The 15,901-nt window shown below is 44.2% G+C and overlaps 1 protein-coding gene across 1 annotated transcript in view; it reads left to right on the forward strand.

The window, feature by feature from the left end:
* LOC115464827 (clathrin coat assembly protein AP180-like) overlaps window positions 1–14,984 on the forward strand; it is a 78,638-nt gene extending 63,654 nt beyond the window's left edge. Inside the window, exons 14-15 of the mRNA XM_030195185.1 lie at window positions 6,374–6,475; window positions 14,901–14,984. Coding sequence (XP_030051045.1) covers window positions 6,374–6,466 — 93 coding nt within the window. The 3' untranslated portion in view covers window positions 6,467–6,475; window positions 14,901–14,984. The remainder of the gene's footprint in view (window positions 1–6,373; window positions 6,476–14,900) is intronic.
* Window positions 14,985–15,901: the final 917 nt, after the last annotated feature.

Consider the following 15,901-nt stretch of genomic DNA (forward strand, 5'->3'; position numbering starts at 1 on the left):
ATGGCCTATCCAGACTGCCCATCCTTGCCATCTACTTGCCTTATTACTCCCTTAGAGATCATATGTACTTGAAAAAATTTTCAATACCACAGTGAATGCAAAGTTTTACGGTCATGTGATCTTTCTTTATTTATTTATGTATTTTTTTATTTCTTTAAAAACCCATAGGAACACCTAGGGTACAACCAGCCTAAGACTGAACTGGTCTCGGAAAACTCCTGTTTTCTATTCTTACATATTTTTTTTTCAAGTTCTACTATTATGCGTCAAAATTCAAAGATATTCAAAATTTCATGTCGTGATTTAAAGCGCCAAAGAAACCAGCACTCTGTCCCAGTGCTTTGCCGGTTGCTTGGTAAAGATTTGAAGAGGAGTGGCCAACCGTCACAGAGTTGTTAGTTTCCACAGCGTTGGCAGCAGAAGAGTGGAAGAGGAGTGACTCTTCTGGGTCGTGCAGTATGAGGATCACGCTCTTTATTCGAGAGACGTTTTTACTGGCTAGCCTCAAGCTTTCTTTTTTGGACATTTTGTTGTGTTTGATTGAGCAATAGCATAAACAAATGAAAGGGTTCTGCACTTTGGGCATTAACTGGTTTTTTTGGGAGACTACGGATTTTTTTTGAATTAGGAGTTTTTTTTTACACTGATTCTTTTTTTTCCCCCTTGTCTCTGGCATCAGTGATAGTAATGGGACTTCTTATATGATAGAGGGTTATTAATAAGCTATCTATTGACCCCTATCAGGAACTTTGAGATGTTAATTAGTAACATAGTAAGTGATGGCAGATAAAGACCTGAATGGCCCATCCTGTCTACCCAACGGTCCTGCTCATGATCAATTCATGATTACATCAACAGTGAATGTGATGTGATATATACTTTATCACGAGTCTTCCTTTGGCATTTCTGGGACATAGACCGTAGAGGTTCGCCCAGCTCTATCCTTATGTTCCACCTACTGGAGTTGCCATCAAAGCCTATCCAAATCTGTCTTGTCATTTGCGGGACCCAGACCATAACAGTCTGCCCAGCACTGTCCTCGTTTCCAGCTACTGAAGTTGCCATTGAAACTCTTTCCAGCTTACTCTAAACCAGATTTCCGTATACAGACACAGACCTACAAAGTCTGCCTGGCACCAGCCTTAGTTCTTTCCATCCGGAGTAGCCATTCAAGCGTCATTCACACATCCACCCCCTGCAGCCATTTAAGGTTTTCTTTTGTTTGTTTTTTAATTTATTTTTTGTTTTCTACCATCTGTTTTCTAAATAGAGTTCCTCTGTGTTCATCCCACACCTTTTTGAATTCCGTCACAGTTTTTGTGTCTACCACCTCCCTCAAGAAGGCATTCCAGGCATCGACCATCCTGTCCGTAAAAAAAGAATTTCCTGACTCTCCTTAAGTCTACCACCCTGCAATCTCAGCTCAAGCCCTCTAGTTTTATCACTTTCCCTTCTCTGGAAGAAATTTTTTTTCTATATTAATACTTTTCAAGTATTTAAACGTCCATCATATCTCCCCTGTCCCTTCTTTCCTCTAGGCGGTATCAGCCGAGTTCCCACCCACCAATTCCACCTGAGAAAATTCCCACCTAGGACCTCCCCCCCTCCCTAGCCTTTATTTTATTTTATTTTTTTTACCGACTGTAGCTTCTTTCTTGTATCAGGTGTGCAACAAGGAAGTTAGAGCAGCGTATGGATGTACACAGGTAACAGAATAACTTTTCATAGGTAGAGTAGTAATTTGTTATAAATTGTAATCAGTGTGTCATTTTGAGGGGCTGAATTAGGTTGAAACCTAGTTTTTGGGGGGGTGTGGGAGCATAACCCCCCCCCCCCCCATATGAACTGAAGTTTGGATTTATCTATTTGTTTACTTATTTATGACATTTAGATCCCGGATTAAACATGAATTAGGTTAGTTTGGGGAGGGGGGTGTGGGGGTCATAGGTATTTTATTTATTTATTGCATTTGTATCCCACATTTTCCCACCTATTTGCGGGCTCAGTGTGGCTTACAATAAGATATGAATAATGGAAATACATTTGTTACAACTTGGTTATGGATTACATTGTACATAGTTGTGCGAGACATTCGAATATCATTGGGAATATAACAATGGGACATCAACATAGAAACATTGGAAGGAGACAATGGGAAGCTAAAGGGCAGTGTTAGACACAAAGACATATGGTGTACATAGTTCCGTGAATAAGTGTATGATTGACTGGATTACGGGATGAGGGAGCAGAAGTGGATGTATGTTGCATTGATGAACAGTGAGTATAGGTAGAGTAGTAATTTGTTATAAATCATAATCGGTGCATCGTTTTGAGGGACTGAATTAGGTTCAAACCTGGTGTTGGTGGGGGGGGGGGGATATTGCCCCCTCTCCACATGAACTTCAGTTTGTATTTATCTATTTATTTGCTTATTTATGAATTGGTTCAGTGGGAATTGTCCAGGTGGGTACTGACCTAGAACCCTCTAGGCTATACATATTTAGGTCTTGCAGTCTCTTCTCATACGTCTTATAGAGCAAGCGCCATATCATGTTTGTCGCCTTCCTGTGGACCACTTCTAGTCTTTTTATATCCTTAGCAAGATTCAGCCTCCAAAACTGAACACAGTACTCCAGGTGGGGCCTCCTCAGCTACTTGTACAAGGGGTATCAACACCTTTCTTCTGCTGGTTGCGCCTCTCTCTATGCAACCTAGCATCCTTCTGGCTACGGCCACCGCTTTGTCACGCTGTTTTTTCGCTTTAAGATCCTCGGACACCATCACCCCAAGGTCCCTCTCCCCGTCTGTGCATATCAGCCTCTCACCTCCTAGGACATATAGCTCCCTTAGGTTTCTACTCCCCCCAGATGTATCACTTTGCACGTTTTTGCATTAAATTTTAATTGCCAAACATTAGACCATTTTCTAACTTTTGCAGGTCCATTTTCATGTTGTCCACTCTGATACAAATCTTGGTATTGTCCGCAAAAATGTAGACCTTACCTTTTAATTCTTCGGCAATATCACTCACATAGTAACATATAGTAACACAGTAGATGACGGCAGAAAAAGACCTGCACGGTCCATCTAGTCTGCCCAAGATAAACTCATATGTGTATACCTTACCTTGATTTGTACCTGTCTTTTCCAGGGCACAGACCGTATAAGTCTGTCCAGCAGTATTTCCCGCCTCCCAACCACCAGTCCCGCCTCCCATCACCGGCTCTGGCACAGACCCCGTATAAGTCTGCCCTCCCCTATCCTAGCCTCTCAACCACCAACCCCTCTTCCCCCCGCCACCCAATTTCAGCTAAGCTTCTGTGGATCCATTCCTTCTGCACAGGATTCCTTTATGCCTATCCCACGCATGTTTGAATTCCGTTACCGTTTTCATCTCCACCACCTCCCGCGGGAGGGCATTCCAAGCGTTCACCACCCTCTCTGTGAAGAAATACTTCCTGATATCTTTCCTGAGTCTGCCCCCCTTCAATTTCATTTCATGTCCTCTCGTTCTACCGCCTTCCCCTCTCCGGAAAAGATTCGTTTGCGGATTAATACCTTTCAAATATTTGAACGTCTGTATCATATCACCCCTGTTCCTCCTTTCCTCCAGAGTATACATGTTCAGGTCAGCAAGTCTCTCTTCATACGTCTTGGAACGCAACTCCCATACCATCCTCGTAGCTTTTCTTTGCACCGCTTCCCTTTTTTTAACATCCTTCGCAAGATACTGCCTACAAAACTGAACACAATACTCCAGGTGGGGCCTCACCAACGTCTTATACAGGGGCATTAAAACCTCCTTTCTTCTGCTGGTCACTCCTCTCTCTATACAGCCTAGCAACCTTCTAGCTACGGCCACCGCCTTGTCGCACTGTTTCGTCGCCTTCAGGTCCTCAGATACTATCACCCCAAGATCCCTCTCCCCCTCAGTGCCTATCAGACTCTCCCCGCCTAACACATACGTCTCCCGTGGATTTCTACTCCCTAAGTGCATCACTTTGCATTTCTTCGCATTGAATTTTAATTGCCAAACGTTAGACCATTCTTTCAGCTTCTTCAGATCTTTTTTCATGTTTTCCACTCCTTCCGGGGTGTCCACTGTGATACAAATCTTGGTATTATCCGCAAAAATGTAGACATTACCTTTTAATTCTTCGGCAATATCACTCACAAATATATTGAACAGAATCTGCCCCAGCACCAATCCTTGAGGCACTCCACTACTCACCTTTAATATTTTATATTATACAGGTCCCTAAGGTCAATTGAGTATATAGCAAATATTTTTTTACAAACCTGATTGTTTTGATTACTAGATTGAATAGACAGTACATCAAATCATTGCTAATATTCTTGAAAATAATAAATGTAAAATTAATAATAAACTCCTAAATGTGTGTACCGACTGGGGTTGGTGGTTCTGTTTCTGAAGAGATTTCTTCATTTTTCATAATTGGGCCATAATTCTTCACTCAACGTGTAATTAAACTCTGAAATTCGTTGCCAGAGAATGTGGTAAAGGCGGTTAGCTTAGCGGAGTTTAAAAAAGGTTTGGAGGGCTTCCTAAAGGAAAAGTCCATAGACCGTTATTAAATGGACTTGGGGAAAATCCACTATTTCTGGGATAAGCAGTATAGAATGTTTTGTACTTTTTTGGGATCTTGCTGGGTATTTGTGACCTGGATTGGCCACTGTTGGAAACAGGATGCTGGGCTTGATTGGACCTTTGGTCTGTCCCAGTATGGCAATACTTATGTACTTGGGATTCTGAATGGAATGTTGATACTCTTTGGAGTTCTACATAGAATCTTGTTACTCTTTAGGATTCTAGAATCTTGCTATTCTTTGGAGTTCTACATGGAATCTTGTTACTCTTTAGGATTCTAGAATCTTGCTATTCTTTGGGGTCCTACATGGAATGTTGCTACTCTTTGGGTTTCTGCCAGGTATTTGTGACCTGGATTGGCCACTGTAGGAAACAGGATGTTGGGCTTGATGGACCTTTGGTTTTTCCCAGTATGGCAATCTCATTCACATTCCTCTTCCTCCTTGTGTAGATTTTTCAATTTTGTATATTTTCAATCACCAATACTGAATATAACATGTGTCTTCAATGTATGTAATATAAAACTTCAATATATTCTTCAAAATTACAAAAAATACAAAAATAGCACTTATCTTTAATGTATCTTCTGATTACTAAAATGGATTCCACTTAGTCAAGTCCGACTGGGTCCCGTTTCGCCTATCAATTGTATTAGGCTTTATCAAGAAGAAGAGAGCCCAGGCCCTTATCCCCCTCTGTTATACTTGTGGTAGAACGTGTCAGCCCTCCAAAACCCACCAAAAACCTACTGTACCCACCTATAGGTGACAACTGCAGCCATAAGGGCTATTGTAGTGGTGTACAGTAGGTTTTTAATGGGTTTTGAAGGGCTCCCCATACAATATAAGGTGGTAACGGTGAGATGTGTACTTGGGACCTTTTATACGATGTTTACTGCAGTGCCCCCCTAGGGTGCCCCACTGCTCTGCTGGGACGTCTATGGCCAGTCTACTAAGAATACTGCCCCCCCCCCCTCCCTCCCTAAGATGTCCCAATGGCTTGTTTTTGTGTGTTTTCCCTTGGATTTGTTTTTTTTCCAAAAATGGTCACAAAAGTAGAACGCACTGAGCTCAAAACATCTAGGAAATGGCCATTTTTGAAACAAAAAGAGACATTTTTCTGGTTCGAAAATCACATCACTTGATTTCTGGACGTTTTCAGCAAAATGTTCAAAGTCAGCTTTAGACATCCTATCGAAAATGCCCCCTTTACCTATCCTGAATTTATAACAATGGACAAACCACTTAGGTTATGAAGCTCTTCTTTTGCACCCCTAATTTTAAATGTAGTACCTTGTTTGCTAAACAAGATTTGTTAGGTTGATTTTAATAAATACAGTTTATATTTATATATATATTGTCTTATGATCCTTACTTTTCAGTTCCTCTGAACAAATAACTATTACCGGTTTCGACATTAAGGGGGTCTTTTTACTAAAGCTTAGCTCAAGTTATCTGCAGCAGAGCCCGTTTTATTCCTATGGGCTCCGCTGCAGTTAACTCGAGCTAAGCTTTAGTAAAACACCCTCTAAGTGCTCTTAATGCTGATGTTAAGTTCTCTAGCACTAGGTATATGGTTTTTGTCCCACATTGGGACGTATCTCTCTAGATTTTTCCCAGCTGAGGCGAAATGGTACTTGTTGTATTTTGAATATTCACCATACGCAAGTCACATGTTCTCTCTGTTTCTGTCTAATGTTCCTATATCACTTTCCTTTCTTTTCCTGCTTTCATTGGCTGTTGCTGCTGCTGCTTCTTCTGTTAGCTCTCTCCAAGCCCTTCACCTGTGTCTCAGAGTCCCAAGAAACCACCGTCAAAGGACCCGTTAGCGGATCTTAACATCAAGGATTTCTTGTAAACAATTAAGGTATTGGTAGTCTTGTGTGCCTTTTGCCTGATTGTGTGTTAATTAACTGTGCAGTAATGGTTTTGACTAGTAGTCTTAGAGGTCCCATTTGTTTCCTTGTTTCCTGTAAAGTGCAAATATCCAGTGTTAAAAATATCTTCCGTGGCATAGAGAATATCTGTGCCAAATGGGGCAGCTTTCAAAAGAGGAGTAAATGATATATCATCCCATTATGTAGCTTCCTGCTAATCCAGAACCTGTGGGATAGTTGTATCCATCAACCAGCAGGTGGAGCTAGAGAGCTGAAAACTGAGCTGAGACATCTCTTTTGGCATCCTGTCCACCTCCTCAGTATTTTCTATCTCCAGCAGGTAGATGGACACTTTTCAGCCTCTGGTTCTTTCACCGTATTCTTCCTTGAAGTTTCTTGATATGCATAGAGTCCTTATTAGTTATCTGGAAGTCATAAATAAGTTTTGCAAATCGGGCAGACTGTGCTTTTTTTTTTAAACAGAGGCTTGGCCTCGGCTTCCAAGCCCACAATTGTTAGATGGCTGAAGGAGCCTATTGCGTCAGTTTATTTGCTTGTGAGGCAGCAGGCTCCTCAGGCCTTGCAGGCTCATTCTGTGAGGCGTACAGCAGCATCCTGGGCAGAGACTGCCTTATTTTCTCTGGATATTTGCAAGGCAGCAACATACCTCTACCAGCTGCTACAGGGTGCCCTTTGCAGCTCACTCAGAAGCCAGTTTTGGGGCTTCGGTCCTCAGGGTGCCATCACCAAGATCCCACCAACTCTAGGGATTGCTTTTGAACTTCCTACAGGTTCTGAAATATTGGGAAACTACATAATGGAAGGAGAAATTAGGTCTCGCCTGATTACCTTCATTCCATTAGTCCTTCCCACTATTCTACAGGCCCTCGAGGTTTGAGGTGTTTAGTCGGTGCAAAGTAATGGGTTAGATATTGACTGACACCTTGCATGGTGTTTCTTGCATATCTCTTCTTCTCTACGAGTTGTCCAGAGATGAGAGATCCACACGTTTGCCCATCTGGTTAGTTTTAGGTTAGCGAGATATTTAAGGTGGTGGTGGTGGTGGTTCTGAGTTTTTCCTTATTACTTGTCTAAGTAATTACTGAGGAGCTGGACTGGATGCCAAGAGAGAGAGAGAGAGCTCAGTTTTCAGTTCTCTGTCTCCACCTGCTGATTGATTAGCACAACTATCCCACAAGTTCTAGAATAGTGAAATGGACTAATGGAAAGAAAATTATCAGGTAAGACCTATTTCTCCTGAAGTGTACTAATAAATTGTAACTTGAATTTTTGTAGCATCTGTAATTGTAACGTTATTCACCTGTGCTTATAATGTAATATAAGCCTGTCAGCTGGATCTGGATTCACAGGACAGGGTTGATGCAGTCCAGGGTTTACCCTGTTGCATACTAGTACTACTGCTACTACTTATCATTTCTATAGCGCTTCTAGATGTACGCAGCGCTGTACACTTGAACATGAAGAGACAGTCCCTGCTTGACAGAGCTTACAATCTAATTAGGACAGACAAACAGGACAAACAAGAGATAAGGGAATATTAAAGTGAGGATGATAAAATAAGCGTTCTGAACAAGTGAATAAGGGTTAGGAGTTAAAAGCAGCATCAAAAAGGTGGGCTTTTAGCTAAGATTTGAAGACGGGCAGAGATGGAGCTTGACGTACCGGCTCAGGAAGTCTATTCCAGGCATATGGTGCAGCAAGATAAAAGGAACGGAGTCTGGAGTTAGCGGTGGAGGAGAAGGGTGCAGATAAGAGAGATTTACCCAGAACTTGTAGTTCTGATTTCCCCATTGAATGCCCTAAGAAAAGCAAGATTACAAATCCCAGCATGCACTGGGGTAAACCCAGGACTAGATCAACTGTGCCCTGCAAGTCTGGATCCAGTTGGCAGCCTTAATGTGATACTTCAAAAATATGTGTGTCTACCTCAGGTTTATGTTTGAGTTCTTGCTTTACCACCTTTTGGTGCAAAACATCAAAGCAGTGTACAATGCTAATAGGAAAAATAAAATGAAAGGAACTCCATTGTATGACAGGAATGGGGAAAGTCAGTAGTGAACAAGCAAGTGAAAGGAACAAGCAGATAGGGAGATGAGGTAGAGTGAACAACCAGGAGGAAGAAGAAAAAAGAAAGAAACGCTAACTAGCTACTGGGTCAAAATTTGTGGCATCCTCCAAGAACAACATATCAACTAGTTGGGGGGGTTGAATTCCAATGAAAACAGGTGGATTTTGATAAGACGGCAAAAGTGGGAATAGGAGAGCTCAGACCTCAAATCCAGAGGAAGAGAATTCCAAAGAAAAAGGTGCAAGACAGGAAAAGGGCGACTGATGGGTGTCTAATCTCGCACAATATACCGCAAAACAGTGAGATGGTATTCAAATACTGAACCTAAAGCGTGTGTCGTGTCATTAAGCCCATGATGTAAGGAGGAGAACCTGAGTGAAGAGCATGGAAGGTAATCGTAAGGACCTTGTGGATAATTCAAGACTTGATTGGTAGTCAGTGGTGATGTTTTAGGAGGGGGGTCAAATCATCTGGCCCAGGATGGGGTGTGAACAACAGTATTTTGTACTCTTTGTAGCTTCTTAAGTGAAATGGATGGGAGCCCGGCATAGATGATATTACAGTAATCGAGTCTGGATGCCACCAAAGCATAGAGAGGGTAGCATAGCTCTTGACACTGAGGTAGGGGCTAAGGGAACGGATCAGACTTAAAGAGAAGAAAAAACTGTTCACGGTAGCAGAAATGTGGGTAGAGAAGGTCGGGGCACTATCAGCGTGGACCCCAAGATATTTGAAAGAGTCAACTACTTGGATGGGGATACCAATGGATAGCAGGAGAGTGTGATGGATAGGAGCAGTGGCCTGTTACCCAAAGAGCCTCCGTTTTGTGTTGGTTCAGGAGAAGATGATGGGAGGAAAGCCAGGTCACAACTTTATCCAGGCAAGACTGTATTGGGGTCAGATTGGGATTGTAGGGATCCTGAACAGAAACCAAAAGGATTTTGTCAGCATAAAAATAACATCTGATAAGGGATTCCTGGATGAGAGAAGCTAAGGGGCTTGAAAAGAAGTGGGGAGAGAACAGACCCTTGTGGTACCCCACATCAAAAAGGGGTGGAATCTGACATGGACTCTGAGATAGTAACCTGGAATAATCTGTCGATGGAAAGAAGAGAACCAATGAAGACCAGTACTGTATTAGACAGACCCAGGAACTCAAACCGTCCAAGGAGCAGGGAGTGATTTACCAAATGCCGCAGAGAGGTCTAATGAAATTGAGTACTGCCATACCCTGGTCAATCGCAAAGTAACGGGTTAAAAGAGAGAACAACTACCTCAGTTGCGTGACCTTGGCAAATGCCAGCCTGAAAGGGGTGAAACATGTTAGATGACTCAACATTCTGGGAGAATTGAGTAAAAACAGATTTTCCCACAAGTTTACTGAGGAAAGGAAGGTTAGAGACCGAGCTATAGTTTGAAGGGAGGGCCGACTCAAGGATTGGTTTCTTCAGGGTAGGATGTACAAGTGCTGATTTCCATTGTTTAGGGACTTCACTGGAAGACAAACTGTAGACCGTCATGGTGTATGCTAGGGGACTGAGGCCATGGGAGTCTAATAGCCAGTGAAATGGCACATGATCTAGTGAACAGAAAGCCTGTTTGGCTGTCTGCAAAATCTTTTCAAATTGGGTCATTGAAGGAATATTGAGCTATAACCAACAGGAAACAAGGGTGCCCTTGCCCCCCCCCCCCCCCCCCCCCGAGGTCGCCGCCGCTGCTCCCCCTCTCCGTCCACCACCAGGCCGGGCCCCCTGCATTGGAATCATAGTCTCACCTCCGTGAAAGCAGCGCTGCAGGCAGCAGAACGCCTTCCTTCAGCCCTCCTTCCCTCCTTGTGTCCCGCCTGGCGGAAGTTACGTCAGACGAGGGCGGGACACAGGGAGGGAAGGAGGGCTGAAGGAAGGCGTTCTGCTGCCTGCAGCGCTGCTTTCATAGAGGTGAGACTATGATTCCAATGCAGGGGACAGACGGTCGATGACGGAGGGCGGGTGGGACTGCGGCGCCGGGCCCGGGGAATTTTGTCCCCCCTGCCCCCCCCCTCTCGCCGGCTATGCCTTTGAGTATGTATGTGTGTATACTCACAGAGATACATACACGGCGATTGGAATGAAAAGAGAACCCCTTGTTCAACAGGGTAATTTAAGTAAATGTGGGTAATCTGTACAAAATAAACTTCAAGCAACACTTTTGCATAACTGACTGCCAGAACGCACTGCTTGCTTTCTTTTTTTGTTCTACTGCACAAAAGTGATATCAGTGTGTTTAAATATATGTCCACACACCTATACATGACTTGTAGCAAACAATACTTAGCCATCTATCCCCCCTTCAATCTGTTCAGAACTCTGCTGCACGTCTCATATTCCGCCAGAACCGATATACTCATATCACCCCTCTCCTCAAGTCACTTCACTGGCTTCCGATCAGATACCGCATTCAATTCAAGCTTCTCCTTCTTACCTACAAATGCACTCAGTCTGCTGCCCCTCACTATCTTTCTACCCTCATCTCCCCTTACGTTCCCACCCGTAACCTCCGTTCACAGGACAAATCCCTCCTCTCAGTACCCTTCTCCACCACCGCCAACTCCAGGCTCCGCTCATTCTGCCTCGCCTCACCCTATGCTTGGAACAACCTTCCTGAGCCCTTACGCCAAGCCCCCTCCCTGCCCGTCTTCAAGTCTTTGCTTAAAGCCCACCTCTTCAATGCTGCGTTCGGCACCTAACCCTTACCGTTCAGTGAGTCCAGACTGCCCCAATTTGACTGCCCCTATCGGACCGACTTGTAAGCTCTTTGAGCAGGGACTGTCTCTCTTTGTTAAATTGTACAGCGCTGCGTAACCCTAGTAGTGCTCTAGAAATGTTAAGTAATAGTAGTAGCAAACAATACAAACAAAAAAGCAACACTGGGCCTTCAAGACTGGGACGATTGAAGTTCTTTATTGATAAGTGACCCGACAACGCCTGCTTCAGGGGTCAAAGAATAGTTCTGTGACATACACGTGGTGTAGGTTCAATGCCCCAAAATTGAATAATTGTAATCGCAGTTCGCCGCACTTGCGAAAGTAGAGCTCTATAGAGAGCCTTCTCGTTTGCACAAAAGCGGGTCACTTATCAATAAAGAACTTCAGTTGTCCCAGTCTTGAAGGCCCAGTGTTGCTTTTTTGTTTGTATACTTTCTATGTATGCTGTATTACCCTCTCTGTTTGTTTTGTAGCAAGCAATAACATGCCTGTACGTTAAAAATATATTCCTGTTCATTCCCCTTTTAAACTTAAGGGCAGCTTTTACCTAGGGTCCCCCTGTGTGTGATTGGGTCAGTCCAGATTTTCTGGATTCTCAGGCAGTACTTTTAAAGTTCAAATTTAAGGAAGAATAAAGAAATGAATAGGCAAATGTTGTGGATTTATTCATTAACTAGTAAAAAAGGCCCGTTTCTTAACGCAATGAAACGGGCGCTAGCAAGGCAATCCCCCACCCTTCCACCCACCCTCCCAGTTCAAGGCCTCCCTGCCGGCCTTCCAGTTCAAGGCCTCCCTCCCTGGCCTCCCACCCACCCAGTTCATCAAGGCGCCGCCGTCGAGTACCTGTGCTGACGGGGGACCCCAATCCCCGGCAGCCAAAGTTCTGTTCTCGTCTGCGCTTGCGTTGCTTTCTGAATAATCTTCTGTTCAAGTTTCTGTGCATGCGTCTGATGTCAGACGCACGCACAGAAATTCATTCAGGAAGCAACGCCACACAGCCACAGGACTTCGGCTGTCGTGGGTTGGGGATCCCCCGTCGGCACAGGTACTCGAGGGCGGCGGGGGACGGTTTTCGGCGGGAGGAGGGGGGTTGACAGGGTGGCGGAAGGGGGGTCCAGGGGTCCGTAACGCAGAGGGAGGGGGTTGAAATTGGAGGGAGGGCGGAGTCTGGAACTCGGTGGGAGGGGCGTGGGGGGCCTTGATGAACTAGGTGGGTGGGAGGTCATGGAGGGAGGCCTTGAAGGGGGGGGCGAGAAGGGGGGGGTCGACAGGGTCACGGAGGGGGGCGGAGTCTGGAACTCGGTGGGAGGAGCGTGAGGGGGCCTTGAACGGGATGGGAGGGAGGGAGTGACGTGTGGGGGGGGGGTGGGGGTGTTGATGTTCGGGTGGAGGGGGTGCTTTGGTGATGCGCCGAGGGGGGGGTTCTGTGTTGCCCCGCTCCCTGCCACTTGCTCCGAAGTGGCAGGGAGCGGCGCACTGACAGCTGATTCCCAGGCAGGGGGAGGAGTAGGGAAACACGCTCCACGTGTTTCCCTACTCCTCCCCTTGCCTTGGAATCAGCTGTCAGTGACGTCACTGATGTCAGTGTGTTCTAAGCTGCCTAGCAGACCACCTCCGAGGGATCCACAGTCCCAGGCAGGTTAGAATGTTGGAGGTGAGTATTATTATATAGGACAAATACAGAAAACAGGAAAAACATACTGTAAAAGCTCAAAATAAATGTGTACAGTATTTTAGTACACACCCACTAGACTTGGTTGTCCCATCCAGCACCATTGCCACTACAGTTATTCTCCATATCGTTGTTATACATCCGTCAGGTTGTGACACCTGAAGAAGAGACAGTGCTGAAACACGGACCACGTAGGGTCTGAATGGTGTATGTGACTGTCATTTTTATTGGAGAATATCAATAGAGATCAAACAAAATAAAACATGGAAAAGAAAATAAGATGATACCTTTTTTATTGAGCATAACTTAATACATTTCTTGATTAGCTTCCAAAGGTTGCCCTTCTTCCTCAGATCGGAAATAAGCAAATGTGCTAGCTGACAGTGTATATAAGTGAAAACATTCAAGCATTACTATGACAGTCTGACAGGGTGGGAGGGTGGGGGTGGGTAGGAGGTATGCATGGGGACATCAAAGCATATCATTGATATTCTAACAGGATGGGTGTGGATAGGTGAGGGGTGGGGTGATCAACAGAGAAATACAGCTTTATGGTTTATAATGGGCTAGGAACCCCAGGTCCTTGTTAAGTCCTGTCTGTTGGGTGTCAAAATATTCAGTCATTCTGACTTCAAAGGTCTTACGTTCCTGTATTGTTTTAAAGTTACCTTTCAGGATTCTTACTATGAAATCACTGGTGCAGTGTTCTGGTCTTGTAAAGTGCTGGCCCTCAGGGGAGAATAAAATTTATTTGAAGATTTTGGACATCCAGTTGTACTTGAAACCAGGGCCGGTCTTAGCAAGTGCGGGGCCCTATGCAGACCAATTTGGTGGGGCCCCATCATAGCCCCGCCCCACCCTAGCTCTGCCCCCACCCTAGCTCTGCCCCATTGATAAGATTATTCCATTTTTAGAACATTTTTTTATTTACGAAATTTCAAATAAAGACAAATGAAGCTAAACTTGTACAAAAAAAACTATTTTGAAATAATAAGCACAATGCTATCATGAAACCTCCCCTCCCCAGAAATTATTCAGTTCAAGTCCACTACAATTAGTAGTGGGCCCAAGCCGGGGGTGGATGCCGCGCCGGTGGTGGCTGGAGCAGAGTGGCCGAGCCGCGGGAATGGGGATCATCTCAGGCAACTAAGGCGAGCAGCGGCAGAGGTCGGAGCGGAGGCATGAGCGAGGCAGAGTTGAGGCACGGTGCGGGGCCCTATGCGGTCGCCTTGGTCGCCTCTGCCTAAGACCGGCCCTGCTTGAAACTATTTGTTCCACCCTTATTCTCTTCCTTTGACTTCTGTGGAAGTTCTTTCCAGCTCCTGTTTGGCTTTTGTCTAACTTTTTCAGTTTTTTTCAGTTCAAGCTTCTCCTATTGACCTTCAAGTGCACTCAATCTGCTGCCCCCCATTACCTCTCTACCCTCCTCTCCCCGTATGTTCCCACCCGTAACCTCTGCTCTCAGGACAAATCACTCCTATCTGTACCCTTCTCCACCACCGCTAACTCCAGACTCCGTCCCTTCTGCCTCGCATCACCTTATGCCTGGAACAGACTTCCTGAGCCCATACGCCCTCCCTGCCCATCTTTAAGTCCTTACTTAAAACCCATCTCTTCTCCCTTGCCTTTGGCGCCTAACCACCTTCCCCATTCATGATACCTACACTGACTACATAGTTTGTCACCTTTAGATTGTAAGCTCTGTTGAGCAGGGACTGTCCTTCCCCATGTTTTAACTTGTACAGCGCTGCGTAACCCTAGTAGCGCTATAGAAATGCTAAGTAGTAGTAGTAGTAGTAGTACTTTTTGGCCGCCGTTTGCTGAATCCGGCCCATAAAGTCGTTGACAATCGAATTGTGTTTTACCATCTTTTTGTTTTTTTTTAGTTATTCTGGGTTTTTTGTTTTACAGCTGCAGTTTGGACAGACGTATGAGAATTTAGGAGCCTGCAAACAACGGACTGACGCTCAGTTTCAGAGTGAGCCTCCGGCACCGAACCCAGTGCTTTTCTACTCCTGAAATGTGTAGCACAGCTATGAAAAGAACCGTTAGGAATGTGTACAACCTTAGCCTTTTTCCCTACTCTTATCTAAACTCGTGTGTGTTTGGGTTACTTCTGTGTTTTCCGGTTTAAACAATGGATGTGTGTTTCTGATGCCTTCTAGTTCTTCTCTGAACCTCTCTCTTGAGAAGACTGATTTTGCAGCTGTTGTGCGGTGAGCCATTGGAACGACGTGTCTGTGTGTTGAAGGTTTCAACGTGTATAACTTTTTTGACAAAATCCCAAATATTTGTTTGTTCTGTTCTAAAGATTAATATCAGAGACGGTGGTAAGGAGAACACCAGAAAGATGCAAAACTTTTGTGCGTGGACTATCTTTCTCACTCACGAGGATTTCAATTGTGCAAATTGTCTTATTTTTGTGCTACTTTATATGTTGAGAAATATTTATTATTTAAAGTAATATAAAACAAACTTCTATAATGTACTAGGAGGCTACTTTACCAAGAACGAGATCACAACTGAATGAGTACCATATTTATCACTGTAATATTTTTTTTTAAATGTATTTTTTTTTCCTGTTTTTGCATCAAAATTAGTAGATTTTTCTGTTCCTGTTAAATGCACTGAAAATAAGTAAAAGGGGTTAGTCTCTGTTCGTATAATTGGGGAAATAATTGTGCAATCATTGTACAGCATTTCAAACTGGTCTGAAAGCACTTTCTGGTGTATTTATATTCAAAACATTTTACATGTTTTGTTTTTGTTTTTGTTTTTTTACATTTTAGCTTTTATGTTCATCTCGGTGAATTTAAGGCTTTTTTTGTTCATGTCGATCACTGTTTGTCAATTCTTGCAGTGAGCTGTGAACAGAAATATTTCATGCCGTTTGTAAGCAGTTTGCTTATAGA

The sequence above is a fragment of the Microcaecilia unicolor genome, chromosome 3, assembly GCF_901765095.1.
Source record: "Microcaecilia unicolor chromosome 3, aMicUni1.1, whole genome shotgun sequence".
NCBI classification, from domain to species: domain Eukaryota; kingdom Metazoa; phylum Chordata; class Amphibia; order Gymnophiona; family Siphonopidae; genus Microcaecilia; species Microcaecilia unicolor.